This window comes from Grampus griseus (assembly GCF_964374135.1).
Source record: "Grampus griseus genome assembly, chromosome: 3".
NCBI lineage: Eukaryota > Metazoa > Chordata > Mammalia > Artiodactyla > Delphinidae > Grampus > Grampus griseus.
Window position 1 is genome coordinate 126,646,423 of NC_139019.1, and position 24,117 is coordinate 126,670,539.

General features: G+C 44.1%; 1 protein-coding gene across 4 annotated transcripts in view; it reads right to left on the bottom strand.

Moving 5' to 3' along the window:
- Positions 1 to 24,117, bottom strand: part of CCDC69 (coiled-coil domain containing 69) — a 37,401-nt gene that overhangs the window by 7,621 nt on the left and 5,663 nt on the right. Inside the window, exons 1-5 of one of the 4 annotated variants that reach the window (XM_082652488.1) lie at positions 22,135 to 22,369; positions 20,994 to 21,119; positions 13,525 to 13,594; positions 10,389 to 10,495; positions 9,797 to 9,884 (exon numbers count right to left, since the gene is read on the bottom strand). In XM_082652488.1, the coding sequence (XP_082508614.1) occupies positions 9,797 to 9,884; positions 10,389 to 10,495; positions 13,525 to 13,594; positions 20,994 to 21,119; positions 22,135 to 22,209 (466 nt within the window). In that variant the 5' untranslated portion in view covers positions 22,210 to 22,369. Of the gene's footprint in view, positions 1 to 9,796; positions 9,885 to 10,388; positions 10,496 to 13,524; positions 13,595 to 20,993; positions 21,120 to 22,134; positions 22,370 to 24,117 lie in introns of those variants that run through there. The other 3 variants (XM_082652489.1, XM_082652490.1, XM_082652491.1) reach the window with 3 other exon arrangements.

Consider the following 24,117-nt stretch of genomic DNA (forward strand, 5'->3'; position numbering starts at 1 on the left):
GGTGGGCTCAATAGAAGAACAGAAATGACATAAAAAAGAGCTAGTGAACTTTTGAAGATCAATAGAAATTACCCAATCTGAAAGAAAGTGAAAAGATATTGGAAAAAAATGGACAGAGCCTCAGGAACCCAAAAGATAATCCCAGGATATCTGACATTTGAGTCAAAGACTCAGAAAGGATGCAGCGCAGAAAAACTATAGGAAGGAATGGTTGAATGCTTCCCAAATTTGGCAAAACATAATCCTACAGATTAAAGATGCTCACTGAACATCAAAGTAAACCCAACGAAATCCACACTCAGACGTATCATTTTTAAAAACGAATAACAGCCATAAAAAGCAACGAAATTGAGTTATTTGTAGCAAGGTGGATGGACCTAGAGACTCATACAGAGTGAAGTAAGTCAAAGAGAAAAACAAATACCGTATGCTAACACATATATATGGAATCTAAAAAAAAAAGGTTATGAAGAACCTAGGGGCAGGACAGGAATAAAGACGCAGATGTAGAGAATGGACTTGAGGAGGGGGAAGGGGAAGGTGGGACAAAGTGAGAGAGTGGCATGGACTTATATATACTACCAAATGTAAAATAGATAGCTAATGGGAAACAGCTGCATAGCACAGGGAGCTCAGCTTAGTACTTTGTGTCCACCTAGAGGGGTGGAATAGGGAGGGTGGGAGGGAGATGCAAGAGGGAGGGGATATGGGGATATATGTATATGTATAGCTGATTCACTTTGTTAAAAAGCAGAAACTAACACACCATTGTAAAGCAATTATACTCCAATAAAGGTGTTAAAAAAACTAATAAAAAATCTGTAACAGAATCAAAGAAAAATGGTGCATTACATAGAAGAAGTAAGTTTGAATGAGTTGTGGATTTCTCATTAGAAAGCTTAGAGACTAGAAGGCATAAGAACATTTTAAAACTGCTGAAATAAAAGAACTGTAAATCAAGAATCCTATCTTCAATAAAAATATCCTTCAGGAAAGAAGGTGAAATAAAGACATTCTAGATGAAGAAACACTAAAAATTCATCACCAATGGACCTGCTCTAAAAGAACTGCTCAAGGAAATTCTTTAAATAGAAGGCAAATGGTACCAGAGGGCAACTTGAAACTTCAGGAATTTAGGAAGAACAACAGAACTGGTAAACACCTGGGTAAATGTAATAGACTATTCTTTTTCCTTTGAGCTCTTTAAAATATGATGGGTAAAAGCAAAAATTATAACATTGTCTGACGGGGTATTCAGTGTATGCAGATGTAATACATAAGACTAAGTACAACAAAAAGGAGAGATGATAGACCTATATGATGATAAGGTTTGTACATTCCACTTGAACTGGTAAGATATTAATTCTAAGTAGACTGTTACACATATTGTAATTCTTAGTGCAATCACTAATACATACATACACATACACACACACACATATATACATACACAAAGAGATACAGTAAAAGAGAATAGGGGGGCTTCCCTGGCGGCAAAGTGGTTGAGAATCCAGGACATGGGTTCAAGCCCTGGTCTGGGAGGATCCCACATGCCGCGGAGCAACTAGGCCCGTGAGCCACAACTACTGAGCCTGCCTGGAGCCTGTGCTCCGCAACAAGAGAGGCCGCGATAGTGAGTGGCCCCGCTTGCCACAACTACAGAAAGCCCTCGCACAGAAACGAAGACCCAACACAGCAAAAATTAATTAATTAATTAATAAACTCCTACCCCCAACATCTAAAAAAAAAAAAAAGAGAGAATAGGTAAGTTAAAAAGGAATACTAAAAAATGTTCAGATACTCCAGAAGAAAGCAGGGAAGGGAAAATAGAGGATAAAAAACAGAACAAACAGAAGACAAACACCAAAACAACATCCATATCAATAACAACATTAAACTGCCTAAACACTCCAAATAAAAGAAACCCCAACTATGTGCTATTGACATGATATAACACCTACTTTTTTTGTTTGTTTTTGGCCGTGCCGTGAGGCTCACAGGATCTTAGTTCCCCGACCAGGGATCGAACCCATGCCCTCAGCAGTGAAAGCACAGAGTTGTAACCACTGGACCACCAGGGTCCCTACAAAAACCTACGTTAAATGTCATAGGTGGGTTAAAAGTAAGAGTGGAAAAGAAACATTTAAAAATAAGGAAGATTCTCGGGTCTTCCCTGGTGGTGCAGTGGTTAAGAATCCACCTCCCACTGCAAGGGATGCAGGTTTGATCCCTGGTCAGGGAACTAGATCTCACATGCATGCCGCAACTAAGGAGCCTGCGAGCTACAACTAAGGAGCTGGTGAGCCGCAACTAAAGAGCCCTCCTGCTGCGACTAAGACCTGGCACAACAAAAAAATAAGTAAATTAAATTAAAAAAAAAAAGAATAAGGTAGATTCTCAGGGATGAAGACGTACACTACATCATGATAAAGGGGTCCATTCTCCAGGAAGACATAACAAACCTTAAATATTTATACATGAACAGTCATTCTTCAAATTACATGAAGCAAAAACTGACAGAACTGAAAGGAGAAACAAATACACAATTACATTTGAAGATGTCAACACTCCTCAGTATTCGATAGAAAAGGCAGACAGAGAGTAAAAATATAAACTGAACAATACTGTCAGTGACTTGTTTTAATTGATTCATTTATAAAATACTCAATACACATTCTTTCCAAGTGCACATGAAACTTTCACAAGATAGACCATATCCTGAATCATAAAACAAGCTGAAAAATATTATAAAAGAAATGAAATACAAACTGTGTTCTCTGACCATAATGGAATCAAACTGGAAACCAGTAACAAAAAGAGAACTGGAAAATGTCCAAACACTTGGAAGGAAATACACTTCTAAATATTCAGTGAGCCAAAGAGGAAGTCTCAAGGTAATCTCCCCTGAATATATTTTGAACTGAACAAAAATAAAAATATAAAACATCAATTTGTAGGATGCAGATAATGCAGTGCTGAGGGGGAAATTTATAGCACCAAGTGCTTATGTTAGAAAAGGAGATAGGTCTCAAATCAATAAACTTCTAGTTTAAGAAACTAGAAAAAAAAAAGAGCTAACTAGATACAAAGCAAGCAAGCAGGAGGAAGGAAATAAAACGAGAAGTCAGTGAGATTGAAAATAGAAAAATAGGAAAAAGAAATCAATGAAACCGAAAGCTGATTTTTGGAAAGGATTAATAAAATCGATAAACCTCAAGCAAGACTGACAGAGAAAAAAAATTAAATGCACAGATTACCAATTACAGAAACTTAAGAGGGGATAGCATTATAGATACAGAAGATATTTAAAACAATACTAAGGGACCACTATGAACAATTCCTATGCACATAAACTTGACAACTTAGATAAAGAGTACCAATTACTGAAAAACTACAAACTTGCAAAACTCATCCAAGAAAAAATACATAACCTGGACATTCCTCTAACTATTGAAGTTAAATCTGTACTTAAATACTTTCTGGAAAGGAAATGTCCAAGCCCATCTTTTCTTGTGTTTATTTGCTGTCTGTATATCCTCTTTGGTCAAGTATCTGTTTAAATCTTTAGGTTTCTCTGACAAATTCTACTGAATATTTAAAAATGATATAGGACCAACTCTATACAATCTCTTTTAGAGATAGAAGAGGAAGGAGCATTTCCCAACTCATTCCATGAGGCAAGCTTTACCCTGATACTAAAACCAGACACATGGTACAAGAAAAAACTACAGACCAGTAGCCCTTATGAACATAGAAACAAACATCTTCAGTAAAATATTAGCAAATCAAATTCAGCAATATATAAAAAGACCAAGTGGGGTTTTGTAACACAAGTCCAAAATTTGAAAACTCAAATCAATGCAATCTACCATGTTGACAGTATAAAGAAAAATCACATGATTATATGGATCATAGATCTAAATGTAAAACTTAAAACCATATAACTTTTGGGAGAAAACATAGAAGATCTTTGTTACCTAGAGTTCAGCAAAGAGTTCTTAGATATGACACCAAAAGCATAACTGATAAAAGAAAAAATAACTGTGGAATTTATCAAAGTTAAAGCTTTGCTTTGTGAAAGCCATTAAGAGAATGAAAAAGAAAACAAAACAAAACAAAACCAAAACACCCACACAGACTAGGAGAAAATATTTGCAAATACAGAGGACTTGTAACCAAAATATATAAATATCTCTCAAAACTCTACAGTAAGAACAAACAAGCTACTTAAAATGGGCAAAGGATTTGAACAGGCATTTTACCAAAGAGGTTATACAGACAGCAAATAAACACATGAAGAGATGTTCTACATGATTAGTCATTACTGAAATGCAGATTACACCCACAGTGAGTCATCATGCTTATTTATTAGAACAGCAAAAAATAAAAAGTATTGACAAGTGTTGGTGAAAAGGAACAGTGGAACTCATCCATCACTGATGGGAATGTAAAATGATGGTCCCTTAGGAAAGCAGTTTAGTCATTTGTCATAAAGCTGAACATATATTTATCATATCCATTCCACTCCTAGGTGTTTACGCAAGAAACTTAAGAACACACAGAGACCTGTACACAAATGTTTATGAAATTAGAACACTCCCTAACAGCATACACAAAAATAAACTCAAAATGAATTAAAGACCTAAATGGAAGGCCAGACACTATCAAACTCTTAGAGGAAAGCGTAGGCAGAACACTCTATGACATAAATCACAGCAAGATCCTTTTTGACCCACTTCCTAGAGAAATGGAAATAAAAACAAAAATAAACAAATGGAACCTAATGAAACTTCAAAGCTTTTGCACAGCAAAGGAAACCATAAACAAAACCAAAAGACAACCCTCAGAATAGGAGAAAATATTTGCAAATGAAGCAACTGACAAAGGATTAATCTCCAAGATTTACAAGCAGCTCATGCAGCTCAATAACAAAAAAGCAAACAACCCAATCCAAAAATGGGCAGAAGACCTAAACAGACATTTCTCCAAAGAAGATATACAGATTGCCAACAAACACATGAAAGAATGCTCAACATCATTAATCATTAGAGAAATGCAAATCAAAACTACAGTGAGGTATCAACTCACACCGGTCAGAATGGCCATCATCAAAAAATCTAGAAACAATAAATGCTGGAGAGGGTGTGGAGAAAAGGGAACCCTCTTGCACTGTTGGTGGGAATGTAAATTGATAAAGCCACTGTGAGAACAGTATGGAGGTTCCTTAAAAAACTAAAAATAGAACTACCATACGACCCAGCAATCCCACTACTGGTCATATACCCTGAGAAAACCATAATTCAAAGAGAGTCATGTACCAAAATGTTCATTGCAGCTCTATTTACAATAGCCCGGAGATGGAAACAACCTAAGTGTCCATCATCAGATGAATGGGTAAAGAAGATGTGGCACATATATACAATGGAATATTACTCAGCCATAAAAGGAAACAATATGAGATATTTGTAGTGAGGTGGATGGACCTAGAGTCTGTCATACAGAGTGAAGTAAGTCAGAGAAAAACAAATACCGTATGCTAACACATATATATGGAATCTAAGAAAAAAAAAAAAGGTCATGAAGAACCTAGGGGTAAGACGGGAACAAAGACACAGATCTACTAGAGAATGGACTTGAGGATATGGGGAGGGGGAAGGGTAAGCTGTGACAAAGTGAGAGAGTGGCATGGACATATATACGCTACCAAACGTAAAATAGATAGCTAGTGGGAAGCAGCCACATAGCACAGGGAGATCAGCTCCGTGGTTTGTGACCACCTAGAGGGGTGGGAGGGAGACGCAAGAGGGAAGAGATATGGGAACATATGTATATGTATAACTGATTCACTTTGTTATAAAGCAGAAACTAACACACCATTGTAAAGCAATTATACTCCAATAAAGATGTTAAAAAAAACACAAAACTCTACAGTAAGAACAAACAAGTTAATTAAAATGGGCAAAGGATTTGAACAGACATTTTACCAAAGAAGTTATACAGACAGCAAACAAACACAAGAAGAGATGTTCTACATGATTAGTCATTACTGAAATGCAAATTACACCCACAGTGAGTCATCATGCTTATTTATTAGAACAGCAAAAAATAAAAAGTATTGACAAGTGTTGGTGAAAAGGAACAGTGGAACTCATCCATCACTGATGGGAATGTAAAATGATGGTCCCTTAGGAAAGCAGTTTAGTCATTTGTCATAAAGCTGAACATACATTTATCATATCCATTCCACTCCTAGGTGTTTACCCAAGAAACTTAAGAACACACAGAGACCTGTACACGAATGTTTAGAAGAGCTCCATTCATAATTGCCTCAAGTTGGAAACGACCTGTCCCCCCAGGGACAAGGGGATGAGTGAACACTAGATCACAGCTCAGCCATGAAAAAGAAGGTACTATTGATATACCCAGCCACTTGGATGACTCTCAAAGGCATCATGATGAGGGAAAGAAGACAATGTTAAAAATTATATTATATTATTTTGTTTCTCTAACAGCCTCAAAAAGACAAAACCATAGTGGTGGAGAACAGATCAGTGGTTGTCAGGGGTTGGGGTAGGAGAAGATGTGAATACAAATGGGCAGCCTGAGAGAGTGTTTTGGGGGTGATGGAACTGTTCTATATTGGATTATGGTGATGGTTGTACGAATCTACACATGTGTTAAAGTTTATGAAACTGTATATAAGAAAGTCAATTTTAATGTATAATAATTAAAAAACAAAAACAAAAATAGAAAATAAAAGACAACAAGGTTATCAAATGTGAATAACCACCACTAGCCTCTCCCAGTTATACTTCCCCCTTGCTGTGCTTTTAGTCATTCATTTAATACACACTTAGGCAGCACCTAATTGGTGCCAAGCAATTTAAAAGTAAGTATGAAAGAATTCTGACTGATGGGAAGAACTCGAGACAGGCAGTCCCTTCCCCTCTGGGGTTGTTACAGTAGGAAAATTTTCTTATCAATATATTTACAATGCTAAAATTAATATCAAAGCAATGCTCTGCTTGGAGAAGAAAGTTCTTTTCCCATAATAGCCTTGAGAGGGAGGGAAGGAAGATTTTAGAGATACACATACTGAAAGGAGATTCAAGGTAGGTTTTAGAGATACAGAAAGTGAACTAAGGTCCAGTGACAGACCCAGTTTCACGGGGTGTATTAGTATTAAAGTGCAACCCTTCAAATTCCCAGGGCAAGGGCTTCAATTCTATTTCAAAATTGCGCTAATGTTGCAATATGTTTCAAGATTCTTAAAATTGTTCAGACCTCTGTTCTAGTTATTCCATTTCTGGGAATCTAAGGATATAATGTAAAATGTGGGCACATCTTTACGCAAAACACGTTTAGTGCAGTGTTACTTACAATAGTTAAAAATCTATATGTATAGACTCACAGGAAATAAGGAAAACCATGTATGCAGTGGTCTAGATTTTACATTTTAGTAGCAGAAGAATTACTTGGAAACATGTTTGATACAGTGTTAAATAAAAAGAACAAGATATAAAATTTTACATATAAAATAATCTTAACTGTGTTTTTAAAAAGATAAATAACTCTGGGGGAAAGTCATACAAATACTGACGATTAAAGAAATACTGGCTTAACATTTTCAAGGTCAATTTCAATAGCATCAAAAATCTAGATAGGGCTTCCCTGGTGGCGCAGTGGTTGAGAATCCGCCTGCCGATGCAGGGGACACGGGTTTGGGCCCCGGTCCAGGAAGATCCCACATGCCGCGGAGCGGCTGGACCCGTGAGCCATGGCCGCTGGGCCTGCGCGTCCGGAGCCTGTGCTCCGCAGCGGGAGAGGCCACAACAGTGAGAGGCCCGCGTACAGCAAAAAAAAAAAAAAAAAATCTAGATAACCTTCCCCAAAGAAGCTATACAAATGGCCAACATGCACATGAAAAGATGCTCAGAAAAATTAGTCATTAGGGAAATGCAAATCAAAACCATGATGAGATACCACTTTGCACTCACTAGGATGGCAATAATAATAATAGCAACAACAGTGGAAACTAACAAGTGTTGGCAAGGATGTGGTGCAATTGGAACCCTTGTGCAATGATGTTGGAACTGAAAAGTGGTGCAGCCACTGTGGAAAACAGTTTGGTGGTTTCTCAAAAAGTTAAGCATAGAATTACCATGGGACCCAGCAGTTCTACTCCTAAGCGTACACCCAGGGGAACTGAAAGCAGGTGTTCAAGCAGGCGCTTGTCCTGGTGGCACTGGTTCATAGCCCAGGCATCCATCAGCTGATGAATGGATAAGAGAGTGTGGGGTGCCCAGGCAATGGGATATTATTCAGCCACAAGAAGGAATGGAATAATTTTAAAAATGGGGGGAGAAAAAGGAATGGAGTGCAAATGCACACTGCGGCATGGATGAGCCTTGGAAGTGTTATGCTGGGTGAAGGAAGCCAGATGCAGGGGTTGTATGATTCCACTTACATGAGTGTCCGCAGTGGCACAGCCATGAGACTCAGAGCAGAGTGATAGTTGCTGGGGGGTTGGAAGGGTGAGGGTGGGGTTTGGGAGTGACTGCTTAGTGGGTATGGGGTTTGCCTTTAGGATGAGAGAGTTCTGGAAGTGGACAGTGGTGATGGTTGCAGGGCACTGTGAATGGAGTAAATGTCACTAATGGTAAATCTTAGGTGTATTTTACCAAACTAAAAGATATATGTACATAAACTTTGCCATACCAGCCCTACTAGGATGTTATTCTAATAATAAAATCATGAGTGTGGCAAAGATTTTACAAAATGAGGTTCACCGTGTAAGAATCACTGCTATTATAAACAATGGCAAAAGTTTGAAACTGCCGAAATGCCTAACCAGAGGGGCTCAGTTAAATGAGCAAAGGTACACACCGGAATGCTACGTAGTTACTAAAACTGTGCTACAGGAGTTTAATGACAAGATGTTAATACAGTTCAAAGTGAAAAAATCCATTTATCTCCTCCCCCCAAAGTGTGTGTGTGCGCACAGATATATATTCTAGGTAAATACACACAAAGGAAGTAAAAGGGATCTATATCAAAGGGGTAGCAGTGATTAGTTCTGGGTGGAATTATACACAATTTTAATTTTCTCAGTAATAAAAATATACTAATAAATACTTGCTAAGTATCTTGTGAACTATCAGGACCTGTTCTAGATTCCTTCATCTACCTATCTATCTATCTATCTATCTAACTAACTATAAATTAAATTGTTTGATTCTCATAAAGACCCTATGAACAAGGGTTAACTAACTTCTTCAAGGTTACACAGCTGGTAAATGGTGAAGCTGGGATTCAAACCCAGAGACCATTTGCAGAGTCTGAGATCCAACCATTATGCTGTAAGATGTTTTTGTTTAATCCATACATTCTAAATTTTCTTTGATGAGCACATCACATGTAAAAGGAAAGAAAGTTACTTGAAAAAAATAATCAACCTAACCATACATTGTAAGAGCCGTCAGCACTGTGGGGAAGGAAAACAGATATTTTTAAATTCTCCTATTTGTCAAGGTTTTCCAAATGTCCTGTAATGAATACAAATTGCTTTTAAAATGGAAAGGAAAAACACCTCTCAACTAAGGTAAAACAAAGGATGGGGCAGATTTTACATGCCTGAAAGGACAAGTCGAAGGACGCTGCAAACTCCAGCCCTGAAGTGACCAAATGCTTATGGACCAGAGCTGGGAGGGAGGGGACAGTGGGAGTCCCGTGTGAACTCAGCTGGTGGAACAGAAGGAGTCCGTTCCACACCCTCCCAAGTGCATCTTGTCCTTACCTCTCAGGGCCTCCGCGTGCTCTCCCTCCAGGACTCTTCGCTGTTCATTCAGTTTCTCTCCAAGCTCTAGTTCCCTCTCCTTCTCCACCTGGGGGCGGAGGGTCCAGAGCAGGATGAGATTGAGTAGGTTCAGGGCAGCCTCACTTATTCACTCACCGACACTGGAGCCTTTTGGAGGTTGGTGATCAGAGTCCTACCCGCTGATCGGAGTGATGGGAAGGACATGTGCCCAGAGAGGGCACAAGGCCTCCAAGACATAGCAGGTGTGGCTGACTTTGCCCTCTTTAGGGCTTAGAAGGGGGTTCCCAGAGATTTACCAGGTGGAAAGGGATTTTGGAATCTTCTAATCCTGATGCCACTGAGGGCAGGAAGCCCTTTGTTACGTTAGTGTTTCCCCACCTTTTATTGCATAGAATGAATATAATGAATTATATGCCAGCAGTTACAAATATTTGTTCAACAGATAAAGGACTCTCTTCCCGGCAAAACAAGTAAGAGATACTCACACCAACAATAAGAACAAAAGATGGCCTCGCTCTGGGATTTAACATGGTCAGCAGAGCAGGAGGAAAAGAGAGGGGCTGGGCCTTACCTTCTGTGCCCATTTCTTCTTGTCCTCTTCGTGTTGCTGGAGAATTCTGGTGAGAGCCTTCTGGTGCTGCCCAGCCTCCTCAGATGTACAGAGATGGACAGTTGTGGCTATAGGTGAGGGAGGAAAAAAACAATCACAGAGCAGAGGCTGGGACCAGGCCCAGCAGAGAGGGTGTAAGGGCTGGGGAGCCTGTCTCCTCCTCAAGAATGGTCTCAGCTCGGGGGTCAACCTCCAGAGGCAGCTCCTTAAATCTCCCTGGCTTTGGAGACCCTCCTTCATAAAGTGCAGAAGCCAGGGGTCTCATTTTGCCCCTGGGATCTATAGCAGAGCCGGTAATTCACGGGACATGTTCAGCCCATAAAGGTGCTATTTGCTCTACCCCAGGGGTCCCCAACCGCCGGGATCTAATGCCCGATGATCGGAAACAGAGCTGATGTAATAATAATAGAAATAAAGTGCACAATAAAAGTAATGCACTTGAGTCATCTCAAAACCATCCCCCCCGCCCCCGTCATGCCCCAGTCCTTGGAAAAATTGTCTTCCACGAAAACGGTCCCTGGTACCAAAAAGGTTGGGGACGCTGCTCTACCCAATATCTAAATTAAAAACAAATAGTGGCTGACGCTTAATAACTGGCAGATTCTACTTAATACGACAGATTTCCAACTTATCTTGAAGAAGTCAAAGAAGTGGCGGTGTGTGCCTTAGTGTCGAAGCAGGAGCTGGGCTGAGGGGCAGCTGCCTTCCCCTCCGTCCAGGATGTGGCTCTGCCCTTTGCTCACAGAGGACGCGTGTAAGGGGCCACTTGGTCACACACGTTACCTGCTGGACCCTGTGTCTGAGTGTGTGACCCCTCACCTTCAGCATCCCCCGAAGCGGGGGGCAGAGAGGCTGCTGTGAACAGTGAGGAGACGCAAACAGGAAACCCCCAAACAGGCCTGGTGATGCCACTCTGAGTCCAACAGGCTCTGGGTCTCACCTAAGGCAGGGACCCACCCTCTCGGGGCTTCAATTAAATCAGGATAATGATAATACCTACCTCATGGGGCTATTGAGATAGTTAAGTCAGAGAACAATGGCGATAAAAATAACAACAGCAGGTAAACAATAAAGAGCGCTTACCATGCTCAGAAACACGCCCAGCTCTGTCCCAAGTATCTCACAGGTATTACTCACTGAATCCTCACAACCACCCAGAGTGGTGGGCACTGTGATTATCCCCATGTCACGGATGAGGGAACTGAGGGACAAAGAAATCATGCAACCTGCGCAAGATTACCCAGTTCACAATCGGGATAAAGGACTGTGAACCTACACGATGTGATTCCACAGCAGACATTCTGAACTACCACCTTGTTCTACCAGCTTATGCATAACAAGCAGTAATTGTACAACAGCCAACACGTGGAAGCAACCTAAGTGTCCATCAACACATGAATGGATAAAGTAGATGCAGTATATACGTGTAAAGGAGTATTACTCAGCCATAAAAAAGGATGAAATTCTGCCATTTGCAACAACATGGATGGACCTAGAGGGTATTATGCTTAGTGCACTAAGTCAGAGAAAGGCCAATACTGTATGTTACCACTTATATGTAGAATCTAAAAAATACAACAAATGAATGAATTTTAAAAAGCACTAAGTGTAGTGCCAGGCATTTGGAGGTGATCAATCAGTACTCTTCATTGTTCACTAAATGTTCTCTAAATATTCCTCGGTGCTCATGACAAGCATTGGAGGCTAATACTAGCATTGTTAGCATTATTATAAATATAGTAGTAATAGGGACTTCCCTGGTGGCACAGTGGTTAAGAATCCTCCTGCCAATGCAGGGGACACGGGTTCGATCCCTGGTCCGGGAAGATCCCACATGCCACGGAGCAACAAAGTCCGTGTGCGCCACAACTACTGAGCCTGTGCTCTAGAGCCTGCGAGCCACAACTACTGAGCCCACGTGCCACAACTACTGAAGCCTGCGCACCTAGAGCCCATGCTCTGAAACAAGAGAGGCCATTGCAATGAGAATCCAGCTCACTGCGACGAAGAGTAGCCCCTGCTCACTGCAACTAGAGAAAGCCCGTGAGCAGCAATGAAGACCCAACACAGCCATAAATAAATAAATAAATAAAAGGAAATGTAGTAGTAATATTACTACAGAACTTCATAGGCCAGGTTGGGTACAAGATATGACGAGAAATGTGAGGAAAGAGGCTGTGGTCAGTCCATCAGATAGGAAGTCTGAGCCCTGGGTCCTGGGCGGAGGCGGTGGTCATGATCAGCTCTCATAAATCATCTGGCTCGGGGTCCCAAACGTTGGTCAGCAGTACCAGACTGGCCCCAACTGGGGAGAAGCTTATTAAAAAGATTTATCATCCCTAACAATGCAGAGTCTTCAGCCCCGCTCCCAGAGATCCTTATTTAGTTGGCCTGTGGTGAGGCCCCAGAATCTGTACTTTTGAAAATCACCCACCCCAGGTAATTCTTATGTACATTCAGATTGGAGAACCTCTGAATTCTGACCCAGTTGCTTATCTGGTACTTGAACTTCATCTACAATATCCCTGACAGCCTCCAGGTGTTCATGAAACACTTTCAGAGATGGAGAGCTCATCCTATTAGGAAGGACCTCTGATGATGTTAAACCAACAACCGCATGAAAAATCCTTTGAGATTAAACTGAATTCTGCCAGCCTGTTTCTGCTACACTGAGGCCCTAGTACTGATCTCTGGGTCACTGAACAAGCCTCATCTTTCTTCTCCATGAGGACACTTCAGTCACTTGGAGAGAACTGTTGTGTTTTATTGCAACATCCTCTGTTTCTTTAACTGTTCCTTCAAGACATGGTTTCCAGATTCCTCACCAGCCTCATCTTTCTCCATTGTACTCTCTCCAATTGTTCTGGATTCCTCTGAAGATGTATTTTCCAGAAATAAACTCAGCACTCCAGGTGTGGTATGAATAGTCAGGAACAGGGAAGAACTATCACCTCCCTGATTTTAGACATGATACTCCTATTAATGTAACCTAAGTAAAATCTTGTGAGATAATTAAATAGCCATATCATGTCTGCTGATTATAAAGTAGGAAATCTCATAGATGTCAGGGAGGGCATTTACAGGGCTGCCTACTCACCTGTGTCACCATTGAGGGGACCCAGTTCCTGCAGCTCTGGTTTGGGAGGCTGATCTGGTCCTTGGCACCTCTGGAAGAGATGAGACAATAATGAGGATGAAAGAAGAAGGTAGGAGGTCAGTGTGAGGATGGATGCTATGGTAAGATTCTTCTAAAGGCAAGACAGGAATTCCAGTCGTGCCAAACCCGGCTCTAGGCCCAGTTCACTTAGGCTTCCTTCCTCACCATGCCGAGGCAGCACTCCCTTTGTGGGGAAAGGGTTCTCAGAGCAGAATTTCTCATCTTGGCCAGGGAAACCCTCCGCGGGGAGTTTGATGCTGGTTGGTCTCTCCTTCGATTCTTGTGATTTGGCTTGGCCACCAACCATGGGCCCCTCTCTGCCCTTATCTTCCTTCTCTAGGGACTTGGCCAGACCTTCTGCTATTACCCTCACCCCAGTTATGGCCTTTAGGTGTCCTAAAACTTCCTAACCCCCAGTTCAGAGACAATTCCCCTTCCCTCTCGGGGCTTGCGGCTACCACAACTTCCAGCCAACTTCCCTGTATTGAAAGCAGAGCATCAAAGTTCGTGCCATGTTTTACTATGCTTCTTCTCTGCTAGAAGGGCTGTTTCCCCAACTATAAGGAGACAGCAGTACTTAACGTGACAGATGGGGGTGAGATACTGCAGCCAGGATGTACCAGGCACTATGCTGTCTTATCTATACTATCTCAGGTAATCTTTAGAAGGACCCTGGGAAATACGAATGCCCCCCAATTTAAAGATGACAAGGCTGAGGCAGGTGAGGAGCCCATCAAGGTAAAGCAGGGGACAACCGGCAGAGTCAAGGATTTGAGCCATACCTAGTGGGCACTGTAACCAACCTTGGCCAGTGTGGGTTGAATCTGATCATAGGAGAGAACTGAGGCAAAAGGGCCTTCTGTACCACAAGGCCGTGTCAGTGGCTCCCAGATTTCAGTGTTCATAAATAATATTTTGAAATAGGAGAATTGATATGGGTTGACAAGAAAGGCTGCTGACAGAAATTATTTGCAGACTATCACTATCATTTCATAAAACAGAAGACATTTTAACCTTCCAAAGTATATTAAGGAAAGCTCAAGATAGTTCTTCCAGGAAAGGTGAAGTCACATCTTACTCAACGTTACACACACATTCACACCTTTCATTTTCTCATTTCACCCCAGAGAGGTGAAAAGTTGGTCAAAGTCTGGCACTGGCCACTGGACCAGGATCTGGGGCAGAAAAAAAATTTAAGCTATTTTGTATACTTTTCAAAATGCTCTAGGATGTTAGCTAGACTTATTGTGATCATTTCACAATGTACATAAATATTGAATCCTTAGGCTGTACACCTGAAATTAATATGTTACTTCTCAACTATACCTTGAAAAAGTGTTCTGATTTAAAAAAAAAGATATTCTAGGCCCCATTTAATTTTTATTAATTAAAATTTATTTATTTTTGGCTGCGTTGGGTCTTCGTTGCTGCATGCGGGCTTTCTCTGGTTGCGGTGAGCGGGGGCTACTCTTTGTTGCAGTGTGCGGGCTTCTCATTGCAGTGGCTTCTCTTGTTGCAGAGCACGGGCTCTAGGTGCGTGGGCTTTAGTAGTTGTGGTGCATAGGCTTAGTTGCTCCACAGCATGTGGGATTTTCCCAGACCGGGGCTCAAACCCGTGACCCCTGCATTGGCAGGCGGATTCTTAACCACTGCGCCACCAGGTAAGTCCCTAGGCCCCATTTTCAAAATCACTTCAATAAGTCAGCCTGTGAAAAGGCTATGAAAGCATTCAATTGTGAATTATCATTGTGAAGGAAAAGCTTTACTTTTTTCTGTAATAATAGATTGCTAAAATAAAAATTATTAACAATTTCCTGAACTTGAGAATGAATGAAATGCTGCTAGAAAGCATACTTCCGGTTGAGGAAGGAAGAGAAGGGAAGGCTTCTAGAACATTCTGCTCCTGCCCCACAGTGCCTGGCACAGGGCCTGGTGCTGCGTGAAATCCCAGCAAACTGAGCAAGGCACAGTGCTTCCCCCAGGCCCTGGTCCCCACATCTGCTCAGTGGCTGGCACGCCTGTCACCCTCCCTCCACCCACCCTGTGAAGTCTCCGCCCTCCTGCCCATGGGAGAGGGGACGCCTGGCCCAGGCACAAGCTGTCAACACAGGATTCTGGGGAAATGACAGGAGGCAGCCTCTCCACCCTGGGCCGGAGGAAGGAGGGAGATAAACACCAACGGTTGTCTTGTCCCTGTTGCCACCACTCGTTACGCTAATCTGGTCAACGTTTTTATGAGAGTGAGATTTCCAGAATTCCAGTCTTGGCTTTTCCACAAATTTGGACAAGTCTCCTTCCTCCTCCGGGCTCCCACTTCCTCCTTTGTGAAGTGGAGGTGAGGAGGTCTTAGTTTCACCCAACGACGCCCATGGCGTTCAAACTCTGAGTGTCTGATTTCAGATCCTCTCAACCGCACTGAGAGGCAAGGGTTATTACAAGGGAGGAAACTGGAGCTGGGGAGGTAAGACACCGTCTAACGGGACCTCGATGTCAAAATCAGCATAAGAACAAGGTCTCAGAACAGTAGAGACCAGAACAGTATGGTTAAGAACTGTGGGAGTCTAAAATCACCCAGATCTGGATTCAAATACTAAATCCAACACTGTGTGACTACATGGCCTCTCCAAGCCTTGGTTTCCTCAGGAGGTTATTTTAAGGATTAGATGAGATAAGGCACCTATAACGTCTGGCATATTCTAAGATCTCAAACATGGCATTATGACAGTTATCACGTTATGTTTGAAAAGCACGGCAAGAGCAAAGACGCACAGCGCTTTCCTAGATCTTCTGGGCTGCCACTGGCCTCAGGTTGCCTGAAAAAAGTTCATAAAGCTCATGAGAAACTGTCTTCTCCCAAATAACCACCACAGAAGGTGGAAAACTCTTCTCCACTAACAGCTTCCAGACCTTAGGCAGGACATGGCCTTGTGCTTGAGTCTCCAGATCCTGATGGTACCCCTGCCCCCAGGATAACTCCCTCAGAATGACATTCAACACTCATAATCTGTCCACACTCTACTGTTCTCCTCTCCATTTTCTTGATATTTAAATATTGGTAAACATCTTCTTCCAATTATAGTGGTAATAAATAATACATATTTATTCATTATTGGAATATTATACTTTCTTACTTTTTCAAATATGAGCATTTACTACATGGCATTAAATATTCTGTAAATATATTAATTTTAATGACTTGAGTATGACATCCTTACAGGTGAATTTAATCATTTAATCAATAAACCACAGTTGAATGGTTTTTTAATCCATACAACCTCCACTGGTTTTAAATCATTAATTATTACTCAATATCTAATTGAGTGTTTCATTTTCAAAATAGTTTGCAAGAATATGTTGACCGCAAAGAATTTGCTTTTTAAAAAAAATAATGCCTTCATGTATCTCCTTCCACTCTCTAACATTTCTATGAAGCTCCCACTTTGAGTAGCTTTCTGATATTTGTGATCTAACTGTAAAATGTTATTCCCTCCCACATGTGAATAAACATAAATCCAGATGTGAAAAAAAATCCACATCTTTGTTTTTTCACATTGAGGGAAAAAAAGTTGAGGGACTTCCCTGGTGGTCCAGTGGTTAAGACTCCGCGCTCCCAATGCAGGGAGCACAGGTTCGATCCCTGGTTGGGGAACTAAGATCCCACATGCCACATGGCACAGCCAAAAAAAAAAAAATCCACTGTTGAATATATACATTATTTCCATTTTTTAATTTCCAAATCATGCTTTAGAGAACATACTGATTTATAAAATTTTTCACACATCTAAAATTACTGGCTCCGCCTGTGCTCTGCAACAAGAGAAGTCACCATAATGAGAAGCCCGGGCACCGCAATGAAGAGTAGCCCCCGCTCGCCTCAACTAGAGAAAGCCCGTGTGCAGCAATGAAGACCCAATGCAGCCAAAAATAAATAAAATTTTAAAAAAAAGAAATATAAGATTAAAAAATAATAATAATAAAATAAAATTACTGGCTCTACTCTCCAGAAAGTTCTATCAATTAACTCACCCACTAATAACACACAGAAGGCCAGTTTCACTGCAACCTTGTCTACATGGACTAGTGTCTTTTTTTTTCTTTAATTAAAAATTTTTTTTTTCATGTTGACCAATTTGCTAGGCCAAAACCAAACCAAAACAACCTACTGTGCTCCTGGCCACAAGATGCACAACTGTGTGTTCAAGACCATCCCAGCATGACACATGGTCAATAATTTCTCAGGCCTCCAGGCCCCGCTCATCTATTATTTCTACTTGGTCTCTCCCCAGGGCTGAGTTAGCTCCTGTCAGCGCTACGCTCCAGGGTCTGTTCAGACACCTATGTGAGTAGCTACCCAGTTACCTGTACTTCTGCTAGTCCAAGGGGCTCCCTGAGGACAGGGACCATTTTTGAAATTGACTTTGGATTTGCCCCAGTATCTGTTATGATGCCCAGAACAATATTTCTAGGAATTTCCAGGCCTAATAGAGGGTCTCCTGTATTAGAACCACCTGAAGTCCTTGCTTAACACAGCTCCCAGGCCCAGTTCTAGACCTACAGCATCCGAGGGTGGTGTGTGTGTGCTGGGAAGCTCTGATCTACCAACCCATCCAGGTGATTTTGAGGCTCGCCAAAGCCTGAGGACACACAGCCCAGAGCTGAGCGGGAATCGATAAGCAACTACTGCATGGAAAATTCCCACGGTGGGGCCTTGGCTACTTCCTCCTCAGAGGTCATGCAGCAGAGTTCACCCTGCAGTGGGAGAGGACAGGAGCTGGGAGGGGGCCACAAAAATTTTCCCTTCCAAAAGCAGAGTGAGGCAGGCCTCAGACTGGGAGGGGCATCCGGTCTGAGCTCTGGAAGAGGAATGGCAGCTTCCTGTGTCAATGGAAACTTGGGCGAAGAAAGCTATGAGGTGGCAGCTGGCAGCACGGGTTAGAGGGAGAACCCAGGACTGGGAGAGAGGCCAGGAGACCCAGGTTCCAGCTTCACTGTGTGACTTGAGGGAAGTGCTGTCCCCTCTCTGGACCTATCTGTGATGGGTCAGGGTTGGAACAGACGTTCTCCTCAGTCCTTCTGGGCTCCAGGGCAGCCCTTCAACTAAGAGGGCTGGAAACAGGGCCCCTCTATCTTGGTGACATGCACCGTTCGGGGGCCCAGCTCCTTGCTGTCAAGCAGACCAGAGCTCTGCTCTGGGGTCAACCAGAAGCAAACCTGGTCCGCGGTAGAACATGGCTCCGAAAGCAGACAGGGTCCAGGCAGAGCATGAGGACAGGGCCCAGAGCCATGAGGAAACCAGGTAAGCTCGGACTGGGCCTGGTGAGACCCTCTCGAATATGCTTGCATTTTGGAGGGTAAACTGACCGAATGGAAGGTGTGCAAGAGTAGCTGACAGGATGTGGTAGGAGATTCAAACCAAGTGACAGGAGGGACTGTTAACAATAGTTGATCAGCCTCGAGAATAGGCAAAAAACAAAAACAAAAAGAAAAAACTCTGGACTCCGTCTTCAAACCTCTGCAGGACTGCCATGAGGTAGAAGCTGCTAGTGTGTAGTCCACAGCCTTGAAGGGCAAGATGGTGTCCAAGGACTAGAAGTTTCAAGTACAATATGAAGAATCTCAGAACTGTTCCAAATAGAGAGAGGCTGCCTTATTGGAGGGTGGGGTGGTGGTAGTGAGCTCTCTGTCACTGGTAGCATACAAGAAGAGGCAAACTTCATTTTGCAGGTTGGACTGACTGAGTGATCTCAGAGGGCCCTCAACTCCAACCATCAATAATTCTATAAAATATCTCTGATGTTCAACAAGTAAAGACCTCTGGTAAGCATCAAGTGTTTAGCTAGTGCAGGCGGTACGTAAAACCCACCAACGTTAACAGAGTCCCAGGGGGCTCTGTTGAGTATTATTCAGGTTGCAGTACTTTGGGGTGAATTTTCATAGTCTCATACTGAAGTGTCCAGGATAGACCCCTCACTTCCCTCAAATTCCGAGCCTCATCAGGAAAGAATGAGGAAGGCAGAAGCAACTTGGATAGAAACTTCCCAGCTATTCCTTCCCTTGGGAATCCCGCTAGGATGGAAGCCAAGCCCTGAGGCTGGCTCGGCCTTTCCTGAAGACACTTGGTCTAACCTTGCTTTAGGGACCATCACTCCATCTTCTTCATGGGCCTTTAGGCATTGTGTATTTCTGATTGAACGGTGTGATTTATGGCCTCATTAATCCTGCTTAGCTTCCAGAATTTAGTAATCAAAGGACCCTTAAGAGTTCACCAAGCTCCTCTGCCATCCCCATAAACCACAGCCCTGGCTTCCCGTGGCCGCATAGTTCTGTCACACCCACCTTACTGTCACACCCAGTAAGCTGAGGAAGGCTTACTGGGACCCAGAAGACAGGGATGGAAGGGCCCCTGGAGACAGTTTATTCCAATCCTCACCTCCTATTTCCAGATGGAAAAATTGAGGCCCAGAGGGGAGGTGAGCAGTGCTTGTCAGAGGCCACAAAGCAGGGAGCAGAGCCCTAAAGGGAATCCAGACTCGAGGCGGAGCCCCTTCCGCGTCCTTCGTGCATGCGCCAGATTGATCCAAGTAGCCAAACGATTAGGGGATTCTGAGCCTCAAGGGACTCATGTCACAACCCTCTGCAGTATCAGAGCTGCTTTCCGGTGTCAGAACTCAGCGTGGGTGGGGCCCCTGGCACCACCACTGGTTTCGGGATCTGAACAACCACAGCAGAGCCCATTGGCTGAGGGTAGAGGCAGGAAGGAGGTGGCGGCGGAGGCCTGTGGAGGCGGAGGCCCAAGGGGCCCCTCCAGGACTTCGGGTGGGGGAGAGGCAGGACCAAAATATTCAGGGCTGTTGAGAAATGTTAGCGTTCACACCCAAACTACAGAGCCTCGGATGTAAGAACACCATAACCACAGGCCTCAGCTTCCCCATCTCTAAGATGGGCAGAAGTATTTTGCCAAAGCAATGCCTGAATGTGATTTCACTTTCACGCGGCCAGGGACGCCAAAGATTTACTTCAACTTGTTCATTTTACACATGACGGCGTCAGCATCAGCCAGTGCCTGCCTGGGGACATACCGACGTGACCACGCAACCGAATGAAAGGTAGGAGCACCAGCCAGTACCTCTCAGCTGTGTCAGGAGGCCCCGCCTATTCTCTGAATAACTGCAATGCCCCTAGGACACACCAAGTCAGGGGCGGATGTGGCCTCCATCCCTCCCATCTGACCAGCTGACGAAAGAGATCTCAGGGGAGGACAGAACCACTTCCCTCCCACGCACCTGCTGAGCCCACCCATGGCAGACAGTGAGCGCAGGGCCCAACCCCTCATTCACAGATGGAGGGGCTGAGGCCTAGGAAAGGGTTTCCAGTATACCACATCCCCTTCCTTCCTCCCGAGAGCCCACCTTTTCCTGTCCTGTATCAGCCTCCCAGGGGGTCTGCCAGCTCTGCTCGCCTGAGAGCGCCTGGAGCTGGCAGGAGCACTCGGTACCATCTCCAGCATTTGGGTCAGTCCGCCAGGCAGAAGGACCCTGAAGGAGTGGGACAGAAAACGGTGTCAGTGGCCACAGCGGGGGAAGGGACGGGCTGAGGGCATAGATACACAGCTGGATATCCACCTGTCTCAGCAACCCAATGGCAAACTCCCCAGTCAGAGTCCAGAGTCAGGCCCCTGACTTGCTACTTGCTTGCTGTGTGACCGTGGGGAAGCACCCTCCCCTCTCTGGGCTTCTGTTTCCTCCTCTCTCTGGCATGGAGTTGGGCAATGGGATACATCAGGGTCCTTCTGGTTTTGGTATGCTGTGGGTTGGAAACAAGGGGCAGAGTGAGGTCACCCTGACACCTCATCCCCTATCAGTCCTGTCACGCTCGCTGGCTCCAGGCATGGCAGAGCTGACAGTTGGACACACTCAGCTGTCAGCCCCTGCACGGAGAGGGCTTCTCTGCAGGACAAGGAAGGAGGGGCCCTTGCTCAGAAGGGTCTGGGGGGGGTCCTGAACCCTTCATACCACCCTCTGTTCTTGAGCAGCTCCTGTGGAGAGGATGTAAAAGGGGGGGCTGCAGTGCCTGGAGCAGATGACAGAGCCCAGCAGCCACCTCGCAAGGTACACGCGGCAAGCACCCCCACCCCTGCCATAGCACAGCCAGCAGAGACCGGCACCCATTAGCGAGGACGGTGGCTCCTCCAGGGTGCTAAGGGCAGGGTCACTTGTAACAGGGAAACGCTGGAAACCAGGCTCATATCCACAACGGGGCACCAGCTCAATACACTAAGGTATATAACACTAGGCAATGCCACTCATATGTTTAAAAAAAAACAAGTAGGAATTTACCAACAAGAGTGGAAAGCCATTTGGTAGAACATGAATAGGCAAAATAAACTATTTCTACTGTACGTAAATGCACAGGAAAAACTACCTAGAAAAGCGCACACTGATGGCAATCAGTCATCATCTCTAGAGAAAGGACTAGAATTACTGCAGTCAAGGAGGGGGAGCTTCAGTTTTGCCTAAATTCTTAGAATTTTTCAAACAATAGTGTACTCACGTTTGACTTGCGTACAATGAACAACAGGCAGAATAAATACCTCTCTTGGAACCTAAAAGCAGCCATGGCGATCATTTTACTGGTGGGGAGATCAAGGCCCGGGGACAGAACCAGCTGAGATCACACAGCAAGTTAGTGACAGAGGCAGGAGTGGGACCCACTCCTGACCCCTGGCCCAGTGCGCTTTCCTCTGCAGATGCTGCAGCTGGTGTCCAACAGCATTTGGGCCTTGTCCAAGCACCTCCTTGTTTGCAGTGCTCCCTACCTTTCTGCCAAGCCACGGTTCCAAAGGGGAGGCACTGGGCTCTTCCTGCCCATTTCTACTGGTGGCAAGGTGGGGGAGGGGTGAGAGAGGGTGGGGAGTAATTAACCTTAAAATATATGTTTCCTAGGGCTGCTGTAACAAATCACCACGAAGTTGGTGACTTAAAACAACAGAATGGTTGGGGGTCCGCCTGCCGATGCAGGGGACACGGGTTCGTGCCCCGGTCCGGGAAGATCCCACATGCCGCGGAGCGGCTGGGCCCGTGAGCCATGGCCGCTGAGCCTGCGCGTCCGGAGCCTGTGCTCCGCAATGGGAGAGGCCACAACAGTGAGAGGCCCGCGTACCGAAAAAAAAAAATAAAATAAAAATAAAAAATAAAACAACAGAAGTTTATTCTCTTCCAGTTCTGAAGGCTAGAAGTCCCAAACCAAGGTATCAGGTGGGTTGGGTCCTGCTGGAGGCTCTGAGGGAGTTTCTGTTCCATCCCTCTCTCCCAGCTTCCAGTGCTTGTCAGCAATCCTTGGCGTTCCTGGGCTTGGAGCTGCATGACTCCAATCTCTGCTTCTGTCATCACATGGCCTTCTCCCCGTGTATCTGTGTCCAAAGTTCCCTCTTCTTACAAGGACACCAGTCCTTGGATTAGGGCCCACCATCATCCAGTATGACCTCATCTTGACTGATTATATTGGCAAAAACCCTGTTTCAAATAAGGTCATACTCATAGGTTCTGGGTGTACATGAGTTTGGGTAGGGACACTAATCAACCCATTAAAGGGACTTCCCTGGCGGTCCAGTGGTTAAGACTCCGTGCTTCCACGGTAGGGGGTACGGGTTTGATCCCTGGTCAGGGAACTATGATCCCGCATGCCACGTGGCACGGCCACAAATAAACAAACATAAAAAAATCCATTACACATAACTTTTCTGATGTCAGAGCTGTTTTCTCAAGGAGAGGGCAGGGGGTAGGGTTGCACGGGGCGGTGGAGAAATGACAAGGTTCGTTGTACACTCTGAAAAAGAACTTCACTGCTGGGGAGTGAAGGAAAACTGGAAGTAGGTCAGTTTGTACATCATGTATCTGGGGGGAAAGCATGGGTGTGGGATGGATGTATTGTGAGGCATTTGGCCTAGATGTTCTGGAAGATTCAGATTTGAAAATAAAGTGACACAAGATAAATGATTTTTAAGGATTCACATTTACTTGGTGAGAAGTCGATGGCTTGTCTTCGGGTGATGGATAGATTTAGATCTATCTATGCTAAAGATAGGTGGAATTTCTCATTTTCTCTCTCTCCTTCTCTCTGCCTGGGGCGGGGCCCTGGGAGCTCCCCCTGCACCCACCTGCAGGTCCTGCTCCCTTCCTGGCCCAGTCCCTGGTCGATCAGTCATCCGGGGTGGCTCACAGTGCTCTGAGGGCGGAGGACACTGAGAGGACGAAGTGCAGGCCTTGAGGAGGGAAACCCAAGTGCACCCCGAGATGTCAGAGCCAGGACTCAGGCCATCCATCAGACTCTTCCTTTTATTGGGGCTACCCAAATTTTTCCAAGTTTGGTTTTTGAACATGAATGCTCATGAATGTTACACTGAGGTCTCTTGGAACTCTTTTTCAGACCTTTGCTTACTAGCCAACCTACGAACACTGAGATGTCTAGTGGCAGCCCCTCCTACCAGGAGTGTCACCATCTTGACTTATATGGCATCCTGTTTCCGGATGAACA